The sequence below is a fragment of the Gymnoscopelus microlampas genome (assembly GCF_963454915.1).
Source record: "Gymnoscopelus microlampas genome assembly, chromosome: 11".
Classification (NCBI taxonomy): domain Eukaryota; kingdom Metazoa; phylum Chordata; class Actinopteri; order Myctophiformes; family Myctophidae; genus Gymnoscopelus; species Gymnoscopelus microlampas.
The window spans coordinates 27564216-27580144 of NC_139948.1; the positions used below are offsets into that span (position 1 = coordinate 27564216).

The 15929-nt window shown below is 42.2% G+C and overlaps 1 protein-coding gene across 1 annotated transcript in view; it reads left to right on the forward strand.

Moving 5' to 3' along the window:
• The window catches only part of mei1 (meiotic double-stranded break formation protein 1), a gene marked incomplete at both ends in the record, with an annotated part of 87696 nt that overhangs the window by 7083 nt on the left and 64684 nt on the right, over positions 1-15929 (forward strand). Inside the window, 5 exons of the mRNA XM_084070697.1 lie at positions 1536-1641; positions 8514-8723; positions 13181-13380; positions 15168-15282; positions 15796-15912. Of these exons, the coding sequence (XP_083926823.1) occupies positions 1536-1641; positions 8514-8723; positions 13181-13380; positions 15168-15282; positions 15796-15912 (748 nt within the window). The remainder of the gene's footprint in view (positions 1-1535; positions 1642-8513; positions 8724-13180; positions 13381-15167; positions 15283-15795; positions 15913-15929) is intronic.

Sequence of the window (15929 nt, forward strand, 5' to 3'; positions counted from 1 at the left end):
CACACACACACACACACACACACACACACACACACACACACACACACACACACACACACACACACACAGAACAGGACAGAACCAAACAGGACAGCCGTGGTTGTTTGGTAAACAGCTAGCGTGCTAGTGTTCATAGCTCGCCTATTGTGTCACCTTGGGAGGGTGGGTGTGGCAGGGTTGGATGGAGTGAGTTCTAATGAAAAGGCCTCATTCAGCAGCAGCAGCAGCAGAGAGGACAGGTGTAGCGCAGTGGTGGAAAAAGTACTCACATTTGTTACTTAAGTAAAAGTATCAATACTGCATTGTAGAAATACTCTGTTACAAGTAAAAGTCTGGAATTCAAAATTTACTCGAGTAAAAGTACAAAAGTATTAGTATCAAAATGTACTTAAAGTACCAAAAGTAAAAGTACAACATTTTTTGAAAATAGCAGATCTACAAGCTCACAACGCGTCGCGATGCGACACGTTGTGAGCTTGTAGATCGCCTATTTTCAAATAGCCTAGGTATAAAATAAGGCTAAAGTGATTAATGTATGTTTTATAATGTAATAATTTATATCTGCAAACTAACTACTAACTAAAGTTTTCAAATAATTGTAGTGGAGAAAAAGTACAATATTTGCCTCTGAGATGTAGTGGAGTAGAGGTAAAAGTACTGAAAATTGGAAATACTCCAGTAAAGTAAAAGTACCTCAAAATTGTACTTAAGTACAGTACTTGAGTAAATGCACTTAGTTTACACCACTGGTGTAGCGTAGTAGTAGCAGACTGTGTTGTGGTGATGTCAGAGCACAAGTGTCATGTTTAAAGCTAATTTATATTTTGTCACATGAACCTTCTGCCCAGCAGAAAAAGTGAGGATGAGAAAATACACCATAAAAATATGGGAGGGTGCACAAAACATTATGAAATCAAACAAAAATAATACTGTCACAGTTTTAAGAAGAAGAGAAGGCCATATGACAGAGGCAGGTGGTAGTTGGTAAGGCTGTGTGTGGAAGTGATGGCAACCAGTGATTACGCCAGATCAAGATGTGGGCAGGTTTAATTTACATTGCTAAAATAGAGCTTGATTAGTACATCATTTGAAAGGATTAAAAAAAGGTGAACACAGAATGTTTATTTATCCTTGCCGTTTGAATATTTGTTTGTTTGCCATACAATTACATATCAAATTACATACAGATATACCCTCTGGGATGAGTGTGCGTACAGGGAAAACAAGCTTGTTCTAGCCCTCTTGAGTGTAAAATAAGGAAGGATTGCGTGTTTGTAGGGTTTATTGAAGATAGAAGGGTCTGTTTGTTGTTGAGCTATGAAAACGTATTCAGAATTTAAATTAAGAATATTTTTGCAGATAAAAAGAATGTTAATAGAAAATCTGTGAGCCACAGAGCCAGCTATTGCAGATGATTACAGTATCACTTTCACGAATGCTGTGTTCCAATGTTGTGCTACTACAATAATCTTCTTACCCATGTGTCTCTTCTCTTCTCCATTCTATTCGGCTCTGTTCTACAATCACATGTCAAGTTGTCTGACCAGCGCAGTATGAGGGGTTTCCTGCCCACCGTTAATTTCCTAGGCAAGTTGGTGGAAGCTGTCCCCAACCTGCCCCAGAGCCTGGTGTCCCATCACGGTGAGATACTCAACATGTTAGAAACTCAACACGCTAGCTACAGTACACAACACATTAGTTGCTCAACACAGTGAGATATTCAACATGCCAGATAGGCAGACACTCAACACAGCGAGATAGTCAACATGCTGTATACTCAATACACTACCTACTTAAATACTCAACTCGGTAAGATACTCAACATGTTACATACTCAACACGGGGAGGATCTTGATACATTGGATACACACTAAGCTGGCCTAGCATCAGATCAGCTTTCCAGACCATCTATCTAAAAGAAAAGAAAATGCTATGAGGCACAGGACAGACACTCTGCTTTTAATGCAAGACATTTATATTTTATTTTTAAGCTCTGAGTCGAGTCCTGCCTCTCTGCTGTCATACCCCTCTTTGTCTTTTACCATGAGATCTGAAGTTAATAAAAGATTGACGAGAGTGATTCATCCCACCGGTGGCAGAGGTCCAGGAATAGTATTGGCAGTAATAAAGTTTCATCTCTTATTGGAGAGAAAGACGTGAAAGAATATTTAATTTCCCTTCTTCTCCCATGAGCCAGTTGGCTCAGAATAGAGGGAGATTCTAATCACTGAAGCTGCTTTGACTCTTTTTTGTTGTTTCCACCCGTTCCAGAAATGTGTTGTGTTATTTCACTTGGAAAATCATTGGAATATGGTGTCCTATTCCATGCCGTATCATTCTGGGAAATATTGAAGGAAAAATAGTTTTTTGTTTTGTTTTTGCAACTCAGGCACTGCACCACTGTGACCTTTGCAATTACGTTCCACTTGCACAGAAACAACCGTGCTGTGTCTGTTTTGAAATGTGTCCTCAGTGCATGCCCCATACATCCCTTATCATTTCCTGGAAATAGTGGCGAAAGAAAGTTACCAATGTATTGGTTCCTACTTCCTAACCTCTCTCCTGCACGGCTGTAAGGTTAATCTCATCTCGATAGATAGTCCTGTTCAGTGTGTGTGTGTGTGTGTGTGTGTGTGTCTGTGTGTGTCAGTCTGTGTGTGTGTCAGTCTGTGCATGTGTGTCATCGCGTCTGAGTGTGTGTGTGCGTGCGCTTGTGTGTTTGTGTATGAAATTGTGTGTCATAGCAGGAAGATGATGTACTTCTTAACGCCCCCTACCCCACCCTCCCTCACAAAACACACACTGATTAAATCTCTCCTACAGCCACCTGTACGCCACCTGCCCTTCCACTGAACTGTTCCTCCCATTTATCTAACAGTGACTAGTAGTAGTAATCAATCTGAAAAGTGTGTTATGCGGCGGTGTTTATCTGTATAGACGAAAGCATGTGTGAGCACTGAGTATACATTTGTGTGTGTGAGTATACGTGTGTGTGTGTGTGTGTGTGTGTGTGTGTGTGTGTGTGTGTGTGTGTGTGTGTGTGTGCGTGCGTGCGTGCGTGCGTGCGTGCGTGCGTGCGTGTTTTCCTGAATAAACAGGCATCTGTGTGGTTTTATTGTTAGGTATTTATTTTCATGAGGTGTTAGGCGTCACAGCCCCTGTAGTGTGGTTTGCTGATGCTAGATGTGGGCAGCCAGTATTGACTGTGTGCACCTGTCTGAGGCCTGTCACTCAGCGAGGCTCTATGGGGCTGTTTGGACTAATGACAACACACCCACAGCGACAACAAGAGCTCATCTCTTTCTTTGTTTCATCGTCTGTAGGCTACTGCATGAAGGAGCGAGCATGAATGTGTGTGTCTTTTTGTCTGTCAGTGTCTGACTATCTGTCCATCTACTGTATATACAGTACAGTATCTGTCTGTCTATGTATCGATCAATAGACAGAATCTATCCATCTATGTACTGTATCTACTGTATCTTATCTATTATTCTAGTGTATCTATCTATCTATCTATCTATCTTTTTTATTTGTTGGACTTTCTAACTATCAAGCAATCTATCACTCCATTTATCCATCCGTATTTCTACCTGTCTATCCATTGTATCTGTCATTATTGTCATTATCATCTCCTATGCCTCTCACCGCATTTCTTCTATGCTTCTCGCTCCTTCCTCTGTCACACCCTTATTCCTGTCTGTCTCTTTTTGTCATCCCCCTAACACTTTCGGCTATGTGGGTCGATGTCATCGTCCCACAGGCCCTTACTGAGGAGCTGACAGAGGGGTAAAGTTAGGGAGAGAAGAGAGGGAGGAAGGGAGAGTTAACATTAATGAGGGAGGCAGTTGGAGAGACAGGGATGAGGGATGAGTAGGAAAGAGGGAGTGATAATGAGTCAGGGAGGGGGTTGGGAGAGAGAGAGAGAGAGAGAGAGAGAGAGAGAGAGGCAACTGGACAGGGAGAAACAGGTAAGATAGGAGGAGTAGAGGACAGAGGAGAGAAGAAAAATGACGAGTGACAGAGAGAGAGAGAGTTTGTAAAGGGGAGGAGACGGTAGAGCTGGCGGAGGTGAAGATTCAGAATCACATACAGAATGTAAAGAAGAGATAGCCTCTGTGTGTGTGTGTGTGTGTGTGTGTGTGTGTGTGTGTGTGTGTGTGTGTGTGTGTGTGTGTGTGTGTGTGTGTGTGTGTGTGTGTGTGTGTGTGTGTGTGTGTGTGTGTGTGTGTGTGTGTGTGTGTGTGTGTGTGTGTGTGTGTGCGCGCACACGCATGTGGTGACTGATTATTTGTCTTCCTCCCACCCTTTTGCCTCTGCCTCTTTTATCACCCTCCTCTTTCTCTCACTCTATCTCTCTTCTTACACCTGTCTAGTTCTCAGCTCTTTATTCTCCTACGCCTCTCATCATCCTGACTTTCTCACCTCTCCTCATCTCCTCTCCATCTTTATCCCTCCATCTCTCTCTCTCTGTTTCTGTTATCCTTCTCTCCTCATTGTTCTCATTTCTCTCTACTTCTACCTGACCTGTCTCTTTGACTGACTCTCTTATCTCTCATCTCTTTCCTTTTCTCTACCTTTGTCCATACTCCCCGCCTACCCGCCTTCCTCTCTCTCTCTCCTCCTCTTTACACCCTCCCCCTTTCTCTCTCTCAGTCAGTGTGCCTCTCACATATTTTGGTTTTTAATCAAACATGTCCTGGAGGCGTTGGGTTTTGATCCACTTCACCGAACAGCTGGGCCTGAGCTCCTCTCCCTTGTTCTTTTTCAGTCTGTATGCCACTCTCTCTCTCTCCTCCTTTGTCAGTGTTTTTCTCCCCTATCTTGGCCTCCTCTCACTCACTCTCTTCCCCTGTCTCTCCTGCAATCATTGCTCTCTCTCATGTTTCTCAGGCCATTTATTTTTCTGTCGTCTTCCATCTTCTCTCTGTCCTCGCTCTTTCTCTGATCCTTTCTTTCCGTGTCCCTCTTGATCTCTCTTATTCGCTCCCCCCCTCCCTCACTCATTCAATTCAAGCTCCGCCCGTCTTACCTGAGAGTGCGCTGAGTGGTCCTCTCTGAGAAGCGAATCCGCTCTGCTTATCTATGTACAATATCATCTCTACATCACATCTCAGGGCTTTCTCATCTCTCTCTCTCTCTCTCTCTCTCTCTCTCTCTCTCTCTCTCTCTCTCTCTCTCTCTCTCTCTCTCTCTCTCTCTCTCTCTCTCTCTCAACTCCAATCTGTTTTACTCCCCCTCCACCCTCACCTCCCCTTCTCTTTACTCTCTTCTCCTTTGCTCTGGCGCTCATCTTTCATCTTTCTGTCTGTCTTTTTTTCATGGCATGGTTCTGCAGGAGGCTAGCCGTCTATTTAGGGTCAGTCTGTCTGTGTGTATGTTTGCAGCTAATCTCGCAAACCACTTGACCAATCAGCGCTAAATTTCACGTGCACACACTGCCAGTGGTCTAACTTAGAACCTTAAAAGCAAACAAAGCACTCATGGAAGTTTCCTTCAGGCACGGGCAACAAACAAACAAACAAACAAACAAACCTGTTTTCGCTGGAGCCTTCCTCAGTGTGATAATGAAAGACAGCACAGGCGTGTCACTTGGGAGAAACCTGGGAGAAACATAAAGCGTTAACAAAAATTGTTAACAAATGTACCATTACCTTTACCGGTCCATTTGTTTATTACATTTTTCATGTAAAACACAGAACAAAAAGACATACCACTACAAACAGAATGAGTAGGTATACATAAATAAATAGATAGAGAATATAATGTCAATTCCCAATCCTCAACATCCCCTACAACAAAGAGAGGCCACATCAAATAAAATAATCTGAATAAATATTCATCATTTATTCATTTAAAACCTCAGAAAACACATTGAGGACAAACCCTCATTTTCAAAGGTGCTGAGGTACAGACATATAATAAATGCAGATTCAATTAAAATCAATGAGCAAAAGAATGCATGGCTATATCAATTAAAACATAATTAATATATAGCAGCACTAAATCAAAATAAAGTGTATGAATTGACAATGGCACAAAAAAAGGATTAATAACACAATAAGAACTATAAGAACAACAATGATAAAAAGATAAAGGCAATGACAGTTAAAATCTATAAAATTGGCAAAACCTTGACATTGGCTCAGTGGTATTAATGTGTACAACTTAGAATGTTTTCGAAGCATGTTACAAGCATGTGTGGCGCAGTAACAAAAAGCAGATTTTCTTCATTCTGTGTCGATTTTTGGAACCTGCAGGGTGAGCCTTATTTGTAAATGGTTACAGTGGCTAACAACATTTCAACAAAGCAGGGCTAAGAGCGGAGAGGGGAGATTATAAATAGCTTTATAAATAAATAAAAGCATTATGCTGAATCCCTTCTCACTGATATCCAAAGGTTTGAGTATGGAAATGGCCGCCCGCCCATAAATAACGAGATTTATTTCTAAAAAGAAAATTAAATTTCTGTCTCAGCTGTGATAAAAGTGATAGGAGGTGCAAATTCAATAACAGTAGGCCTACTCATCACATCATCTGATATACGCCGCAAATATCATAAGAGGTCGGGAGCCCGATAAAAAAATGAATGAATCAGTGCTTGCCCATCACAACAGTATAGTCTATCAATTTCGAGCAAGCGGGAGCAACATTTTACACACAGAGAACTTATCTGGCTGTTGTTTAACCCATTAAGACCAGGAACGCATCTGTGTAATCACTTTAACCATTATTTTATACTTTGGCTATTCAAAATATATATATACCCGGTGCTGCGCAATGAGCATGTAGATCTGCATTGTTGAAAAATCATGAACATTTTTGCAAATCTTTGAATATATATATTTTTTAAAGCTTCTGGGGGGGTCACGGCCAAATACATATCATTTTGGGGGTCCTTGACATGAAACAGTCTGAGAACCACTGATTATTATAGCAACATTTTCACACATTTTCAGAAAACTGTTAGAATTTAGAAGACATTTGTAGAATCGGTCTCAGGTCTTAATGGGTTAAATGAGGAGACGGTCATACAGTATATAACCGTATAAAGGCGGCCCATCGGCCCATCGGCGCAGTGTGGGTGCTCTAATAGCTGCATATTTGTGCCAACTCTAGCAGTCACACCAGTATCGCTGAAACCTTCTTCCTCTTGTACTCCCTGTCACTCTTGATTTTCATTTATTTCCTTTTTGTCACTTACAGTTTGCCCAGTGTTTAGCCCGTTCCTGGTGGTTTTAAAAGCCTTTTACCACATGAGTCATGATTACACAAAATAAATATATAGCCTCTACATTTGATGCCGCTTCTAGGGCTGCCAAGATCATGAAATTGTTGTTGATTCATTCATTTTCATACAAATAATTGCGATTAACGATTTAAGCGAACGTTGGAACATTTAAATAAAAATGACATTTCTGTTTGACTTTAAGGCTTTGTAAACAAAAATTGCACAGGTCAGATACAGCGAATAACTTAAATATACAAAGAAATGATTGACAACAACTGGTACCTATAATCAAGAAGAAGAAATTCTTAAGAAAGAAATAATTGTAATAATTGTACACTTTCAAAAATGGATTTTATAGTGGCAATACCTGATATACAAGCTCACAACGTGCTGTATCGCGAGGCGTTGTGAACTTGTAGATCTGCTATTTCCGCAATTTTTGAAAATATTTGAAACTTTTGTGAACAGAGGAATTTATACAGATGAAGGGAAACGATTATGACGATTATGCAAAATAACTGCGATTATCTCAAGTAATTTCGATGAGACGATAATAATTGTGACAGGCCTAGCGGCTGCAGACTAAGGTTGGCACTGAGCACGCTTGTGGGAGTGACAGCAGTGATCTGCCAGTGTGTGAAGATCCGTCTGCTACGGCAGCCTTTCAACGATGATACACAGAGCCTATGAAACACTGGACGTTGTAGCAGTAATTAATGAGATGAAATCACAAAAAAACTAAAAACAAAAAAACACCAGCATCACAGGGAAATGATGTGAAATGATGTGTTATAATGCTGAGGTCTTGTTTTTAAGGCAATATTTTAACTGTACCAAGTTGAACGTGTGCGGTCAGCTGTAGATAGTGCACCTGGCCCCATTGTCCATTTATAATGTTCACCTTCACATTAAAACTCTCATAGATGTGCATAGACGTTTTTCTCCTTTCCTGCCAGCCCCTTTTTCCATAACTCTCTAACCTTCCCATCTCCCATCTTTCACTATCTTCTAGTGCCCTTACGTACCATATATATATATATTCACACACACACACACACGCACACACACACACACACTCACGCACGCACGCACACGCACACACACACACACACACACACACACACACACACACACACACACACACACACACACACACACACACACACACACACACACACACACACACATACACATACACATACACATACACATACACACACACACACACTCATTCATTCCTGTTGAAAATTAGGAGTTCTCATCTCTGTTCCCATCCATCCTGCAGTGCCCTTGTTGGAGCATCTGGTTTCGGCTCTGCTGTACCCAGACGAGGGGCTGAAGGCGTCTGTGCTCTACGTGTTGCAGGCAGTGTGCGGTGCCACCGGGGGCTCATTGGTCCAGGCTCTGCCCACAGCTCTCAGGGACAGAGTGTGTGTCCTGCTCCTGCAGACGCTGGCTAACGCCTGCTCCGATCAGCTCATTGTTAACTGCCTGGGTGAGAAATTGTCTGATATACTGTTAAATTATTATTGATTATTAATTATTATTAGTGTTACACTATGATACTCAACTGTAGACTGCTGTGTACTGGTGGCTTTCTTTATAGGCCATGTATTGCTCTACATTATACTGTTCTACTCTGCTATATTTTGTTGTCTAGTGGTGGCCTATACACTGTATATCAACATAACAGTATAGAGAAAAGCTATTTTATTTGTGACAGAGCAGGTGTCACTTCTTCCAAAAGGTCTCCTTTTGAATCTGTAGTGTTTGTATGTTTTTCTTTCAATACTCTCAACCCAGGAAGGACACAAACAATGGAAACCCTTTTAGACCTGGTAGTTGAGTGGTTAGGGCTCATGCCACATGGGCTCAATGCTCTGATCAGTGAGCCCCGTTTTGTTTCCCGGACGACCCTACCATTTGCCATTTTTCACCCCCCTACTCTCTCCGCATTTCCTGTCTCTCTCCACTGTCGCTGTCAATAAAGGCAAAAGAAGTATCCAAATATATCTTTTAAAAAACAAAACAATGGAGAACTTTTAGCGTTTGATTCCTTTTGGCACACTCCAAACTCAAAAGATAAATGATATAGTGGTCCATTTACCAACTAAGCCGTGCAGTCCATTGCCAAAGGCAAACAAACTGGCTTCACTGATGTTTCCTCACAGTCAAGTCTGAACATACTGTATATTTCAGGTGAGCTGTGGTAGTTGGCCTCTCCATCTCCAGTTCTCAACCCCTCCTCAAACACTGCTTAAATGCTGAATATGTTTACCTTCAACTACCTGTGTGAAGCAGAATATACTGTTGGAAACACAATGTTAGGTGTAATGTTCATGTAGCTGTAATGTCGTGCATTTGTGAAATTGGCCTAATTTATACTTTGCCGTGTCAATATTATTTTTAGTTCACAGTCATGCAAAAGTATTGAATTAGCCTTTCAGGGCAGTACACACCAAGCCGCATAAGGCACTTTGGCCGACCATTAGCATCTGGAGATGTCAAAATTACCTGTAGCGAGTTTAAAAGCTCACCGACCACCATGTTAACTCTTTGCTTACACTGTTTAATGTAAGAGTCATTGTTACCAGAACGAAACTCGCTTCGTCAAGCCCCACCCACTGAAGGAGTGTATTCAACGACTCATAGGGCTACATTCATTACAGAGTCAATTGCATTTGGAGGGGTACGTAGTTTGTGCAGTGTGTTTGGAGCAACTTTACCGTGAAACATCACCAAACATCACCCAATTTGATACTCCATCGTAGTCGCATTTACTCATGCAGGACAAGACAGCTTGGTCTGTCCTTAGGCTTGAGCCATCTGCAGGTATGGAGGTCTAACTTAGAGAAACACCTGTGATCGGAGGTGTTCACTGGATAACCCTATCGACACATTTGTCCTCATCAATGCCCAATTCCTCTAACATCTACATAGGGTTGCTTATGCTATGACCTAAATAGCGCAAGCGATGAATGTGTAGTGGTCGTAAAATGTAACTTAGATAGCATGTTTTGTAGACAGATGCCAGGTCATTGTTGGCCTGGAATCCTATAGTGTGTATGTGTATGTAGTTTCAATGTAGGCTGATGATAGGTTCTTGGTTTACGTATGTATTAGTTATTATTAGATTATTGGTTTACTTATGTATTACTTTATTATTAGATTACTATGTTTATGCATTTGATGTATTATGTGTATTATGATGTATTATCTTGTGTCCTTGCTTACTGTAAGTCGCTCTGGATTAAGAGCGTCTGCTAAATGCCTAAACTGTAATTGTAAATGATGGCCTTTGTTAGATCAAATTGGTGTCAGTTTTTAAGTGCATCAGTTACTGATAGCTAGAATACACCAGATGATTAGTTGAGATGTTGTTAAATGAATGACATTTGTAGATGTTTCTATCAGTTTAACAAGCCCACTCTAAGCCAACTCTCTCGTTAGGAGTGAATATTTAAATTAAAATGTGTTATGGGTTTATTTATTTATTATCTTTTAGAAATGTGAAGTTGTTATATAAACATTGTCAACCACTTTGGAGTGAACTACGATGTTTTGCGGGCCCAGAGTAATGAGAGAGTGGGTGGTAAGGTTGGTTCGTGTCGGCTTTCGTTATTCGACGTTGCTAGGGAACAGCTTGGGTCCAAGTTTATTTCCTATCAGCTGCTGCTGTTCACAAACAGGACATAGATTTGGAAGTGGACCCATGTAGAATATTTATGTTGTGAAGTGTGAAGAGGTCTTTAGCAAGGGCGTATCGTCATAGAGGCCAACGGGGCCATGGCCCGGTCTATAAAACTCTGCTCCCCCAGGGGAAAGAAAAACAAAAAATCAACATAACAACATTAGCACCCCTCACCCTATTCTGTTGTTGCCAACCACAGAAATTCGCCGTTGTTTTCAAATCGGGCTTATTTGCATTCGGCCGAATTGTTAATGGGTGGCCATTAAAAAACGGTTTCCCCGTCAAACCGGTTCTCTTGCCAGGCACCAGCGGCTGCTGGTGGGGGGCCAGTGGGGCCACAACCAGCAGCGCCCACCACAACACCGGACCCGCCACCACCAGCAACCATCGCCGCGGCCAGCAGCACCATACCAGTGCGCCCCTGCTCCCCGGATTCCAGCGGCGCAGTTGCGCCTACAGACCTCTCTGCTATCGACGAGCCAGCAACTCAGCCCAAACTAAGCCGCTTCCCAACTCCCAACTATACTTGCATATTGTGTTTTATTCACGTTTCTCTCGCTTGCATTAACGCTGATGGTAATTCTCAATAGACTGTCACTTATCAGCCATCGTTGCGCAAGCCCCCACCGCCAGACCCGCCAGAGGGGGGGGGGGGTTAAGAATCTGGCCCGGTCCACGTTAGAACCCACCGTACGCTACTGGTCTATAGTAACAATGGAAGAGTTGTCTTTTAAGCATTAAGGATCCTAAGACATTAAGTTTTCATATGTAGTGTAATGGTGTAATGGATTGAGACAGGACGGAGAGAGGGGAGACGTCACTGCAGCATTGAATTAACCTGATTATCTGCGTATAACGCAGGTTCTCAGGAAATTAAGCATTACAGTTAGAGATTACAGACTGTATACTCACAAATGATGTAGATGCTTACCATTGTCACCAACAAGTGAAGAAGTAGGTGGAGACTTGAAAGGGAAGTTAAGTGCACTGGTCTCAGCTTTTGAGACAAACAATAGGAATGCTGAAAAAGAGACGTGTGAGATAGAGAAGGTTCTGGTGGGACTTGATCCCAGGCTATGCAGGATAGCACAGACAGCCGCCCCAAACCATTACACCCTCTCAGGGTAAATAGTGGTGGTATGTTTTGTGCATTGTAGTCCACCATCACATCACAAACGGAATCAGAATGCACTCAAATCCTAGGCTAGATGGAGGTCAATGGACCGTGAAAAGATGAAATAGAGTTTTTGTATTGTAGAAATGTGTTAAGAATAATAAACACTATATTGGAGGTCTCGACTGACAAGCCAGGGGGGTGGGGGTAGGGGGTATTATAATGAAATGGTTGTAATATATTAGAGATATGGGGGATATGGGGGGGGCTTTCAGGTTGAACGGGGCCAAACGCCCGAAGCGCGCTTTTTAAATAGTTTTTACTCAATTCATTTGTTATTTGTATATTATGAAACTGGGGAGGATAGAGTGTTCCTCCATGCGCATCATGGCCTCCCGGTGTGTATCGGAGGAGACACGTGGTTATCGCCGGCACCCTCCCCAAGACCAACAGTAGGGCTCAGCAGTAACAGGGACTACTGCACATGGGGGAATTGACATAACTAAATTGGGAGAAAAATAATAAGATGATAAATTAAGATAAAATAGACATTATCAATCCCTAATGGGAAGTTAGTCAACAAAACAGCAGCAACCATTCCAGGAAAGAGAGAGCAAGGACAGTGAGTAATATAGATCACAATAAAATAGATAAAAATACTGTCATGGCAAAAGAAACTAAAATATACAATAAATAAAACAATCTTTACAGATGTTGATGCTACAATGGTGGTGTGCTAATCATGATAGCCACGGTGCCTCATGTATGGTAAGAATGGTGCGCTATGGGCCTATGGTGACCACGGACAACAGGGAATCAGTTTGATTGCGGAAAGGGAGCCTGAGAAATGGCTACATCCGATGAAGTAGCTGATTGAGGGTGCAGTGTAGGGGCGAGCAGAGAGAGCAGGGGAGGGAAAGGAGAGAACAAAATGTATATTGTGTGCACAAAATAGTGTTCTGTTTGCTTCATGTAGTAAATTTTAAGCCTCAGTATGCTTTTTATTTACTCAATATCCACTCTGGGGCTCTGTATAAATGCAGTCATTATTTCTACAAGTGAAAGCCAACATTTTTGAACATCATTCCTGGGTACTTATTTTTCATACTTTATGGAGGATATGTCTTTCCATTACTTCATCTTCCAGGTCTACTGAAGCAGCTTCTCCGTCTAGCGGAGGTGGTGTCGGTTCTGATGAACACCACCAGTGATCAGATAAGCGGAGATACCAACCACAACCTCCATAGCGACGACCATGACGACGACAACATCAACAACCGGATCCTCAGTCCAAACCAAGGGCAACAGTGTCTGGAGCGCTGCCCGCTGCCACTCATTCTGAAAAAGGTCTCTGCAAACATCCTGCTCACTCTTCCCAGGGCCGCGTCCGCGCTGCTGACGACAACTATAATAAAAGGGTCTAATCCAGGATTAGCTCCTGTTTGAACGTGGGATTCAAGCAGATTAACGAAAAGGGAAAATATTTGGGCTTCCTCGTCTGGGAAAGTGATGCGTCAGATTATGGGCAGTTACGTTTTCATATCAACGACTCAAATCCCCTTGGCTCACTGCTATTTGGGTTGTTTGAGGAGAGGTTTTTAACAACTTTATGTGAACAGTTAACCAGTTGACAGTGTACTGTGTTTCCTTAGAATTGAAACCTAGTTAATGTTTACTTATTCAAGAAATCACCCCAAAACACACATCGTCTATATTATTATTGTACATTGTAGCAATGTTGCCACCTGCCACCTCTGTGGCTTTGCTGGGGTTCCTCCGACACTCAGGGACACAGTCAAGTAGATGTTCAAGCCAAGAGAGGCTGTCTCTTGAATTTATGTGGGGATGACTGATTGCTCAGAGTCCAGTTAGTTTGAAATCAGGTCAGGTGTGACTGCTTACACCACATATATTGTTAATATTGTTGTCTGACGTTAAGGTTTTTTCCTAGTAATTCTCGATAGTACTCCAGAATAATCTTTCAACTGGTAGCACTGGTGCAGTACTGTTGCTTTAACTGAGACTCTGCATTGCCTGCAAATGACATGTGAGACCTTGCAGATCTACAAGCTAACGAGTCACCTCGACTTGCATGGCAGTTTGTCAATTTTTGGCACACAACTCCGTACTACGGTGTGTGTGTGTTGTTGTTTGTTTGTGTGTGTGTGCTTGCACGCTGTATCCTTGCACACAACCTGAACAAAATGTAGCAAAGACGTGCGTGAGGCAATTCAGCTGAATTAAAAAACTTCATTAGACAATCGATATGTTTGTCTTGTCTTGTCTTGGAACAGTTGTCTCCAACCAGGGATTTGATTTGATTTAAATTACACTAGACTGGTGCCCAACTACTCGGAAACGATGCAAGTCGGGAATGCATGCCCCACTCGGTTATGCAATACATGTTGTAAACGTTGTGAAAGTAGTGAGTACCTGTACCCATCTGTCTGTCTGTGTCCCTTTTATACCCATATATGGAGATTTCTGTATCTGTCTGTCTGTGTGTAGTTATCATGTACTCACCTTGAATACAAGGTGATTTTTTGTTTGTATAACAATCCTTTAGGGTGAATGAGGAATCCCCCCCCAAAAAAACTAAACAACAACAAAAAAGGAAAAAACACTGGATTAGTTGAAGTAAAATGGAGTCCAAGATTAACAACAGCAAAACTATATAAAAAATCTGTTTAAAAACTCTAAAGCAGCGCTCACAGTGTAGTCACAGTCTCCTCTAAACACTCGTATTTAGACTATAATCAAAAATCCAGCTAAAGAAGAAGAATAGAATTTAGCGTTTTGATCGGGCCAAATTTACAAGAGACTTTGAACTACATAATTGGCCTCAGCTGTACAGTACAGTACAGTACAGTACAACATCACAACTCTGATATTTTACAGCCTGTGGACACTGTATGTATACTCATAAACCGAGGGAAAACTTCATCGTGGAGATGAGAGTCAGGCAGCTGGCAGAATATCACAACCTCTGGCGTCATCAGTAACCTAGCCGCGTCGCTGCTGTGAGTGATGCTTCATGTAGCCGCAAGTGTCTAAACAGGGGATTTAAAAAATCTGCCCTCACACGGTTGGATCCTGGACTGGAATAATAAAGCGTCTTGATATGTGTGTTCCAGCTGCTGGTGAGTGGTGATGAGACATTGCAGGTGGCCAGTGTTCAGTGCATGGCCTGCATCCTGGTTCATTCCCCATCTCAGTACTGTAGCGCATTCATACTGGCTGACATACCTGGTGAGTTACGCATGCGCACACACGCACACACGCGCACACACACACACACACACACACACACACACACACACACACACACGCAGCCACAAACATACAATCAACACCTGTACGGTATAGGCACCATGCACATACTTTATACTGTATTCACTGCCACCATTCACACTGTGAATTCACATTTGTCTACACTCTACGGTATATATATCTGCTATCTATGTATTTATCTATCTAATATCTTTTATTTGTCTTTCTGTCCAGTTCAATATGCATGTGCATACATGGCATATTAACAGTACTGCAATTATCATCATCATCATCCGCAGTCGAGTTAAAAGACAGTCCGGTCACACCACTCTGGTTCATCTCCTATTGCTTTGGCCAGAGTCCAGTGTGTCTGGCAATAGAACCTAGATACGTAAATGGCCTTCTTCCTCTAGTTAGACATGGAAGACTCCAGAGTGCCATAGCTTCAATTATCATCTCTTAAATCTCTCTCTTTCTCTCCCTCTCTCATAGGGTTTCTGTTTGAGCGTGTGTCCAGTACCAGTGAGGTTTTACTGTGGTCTGTCTACAACTGTCTGCTGCTGCTAATAGAGGAACAACTCTTCTTCTCCCAGTGTCACTCTGTCTACGGTCAGACTACAATTCAA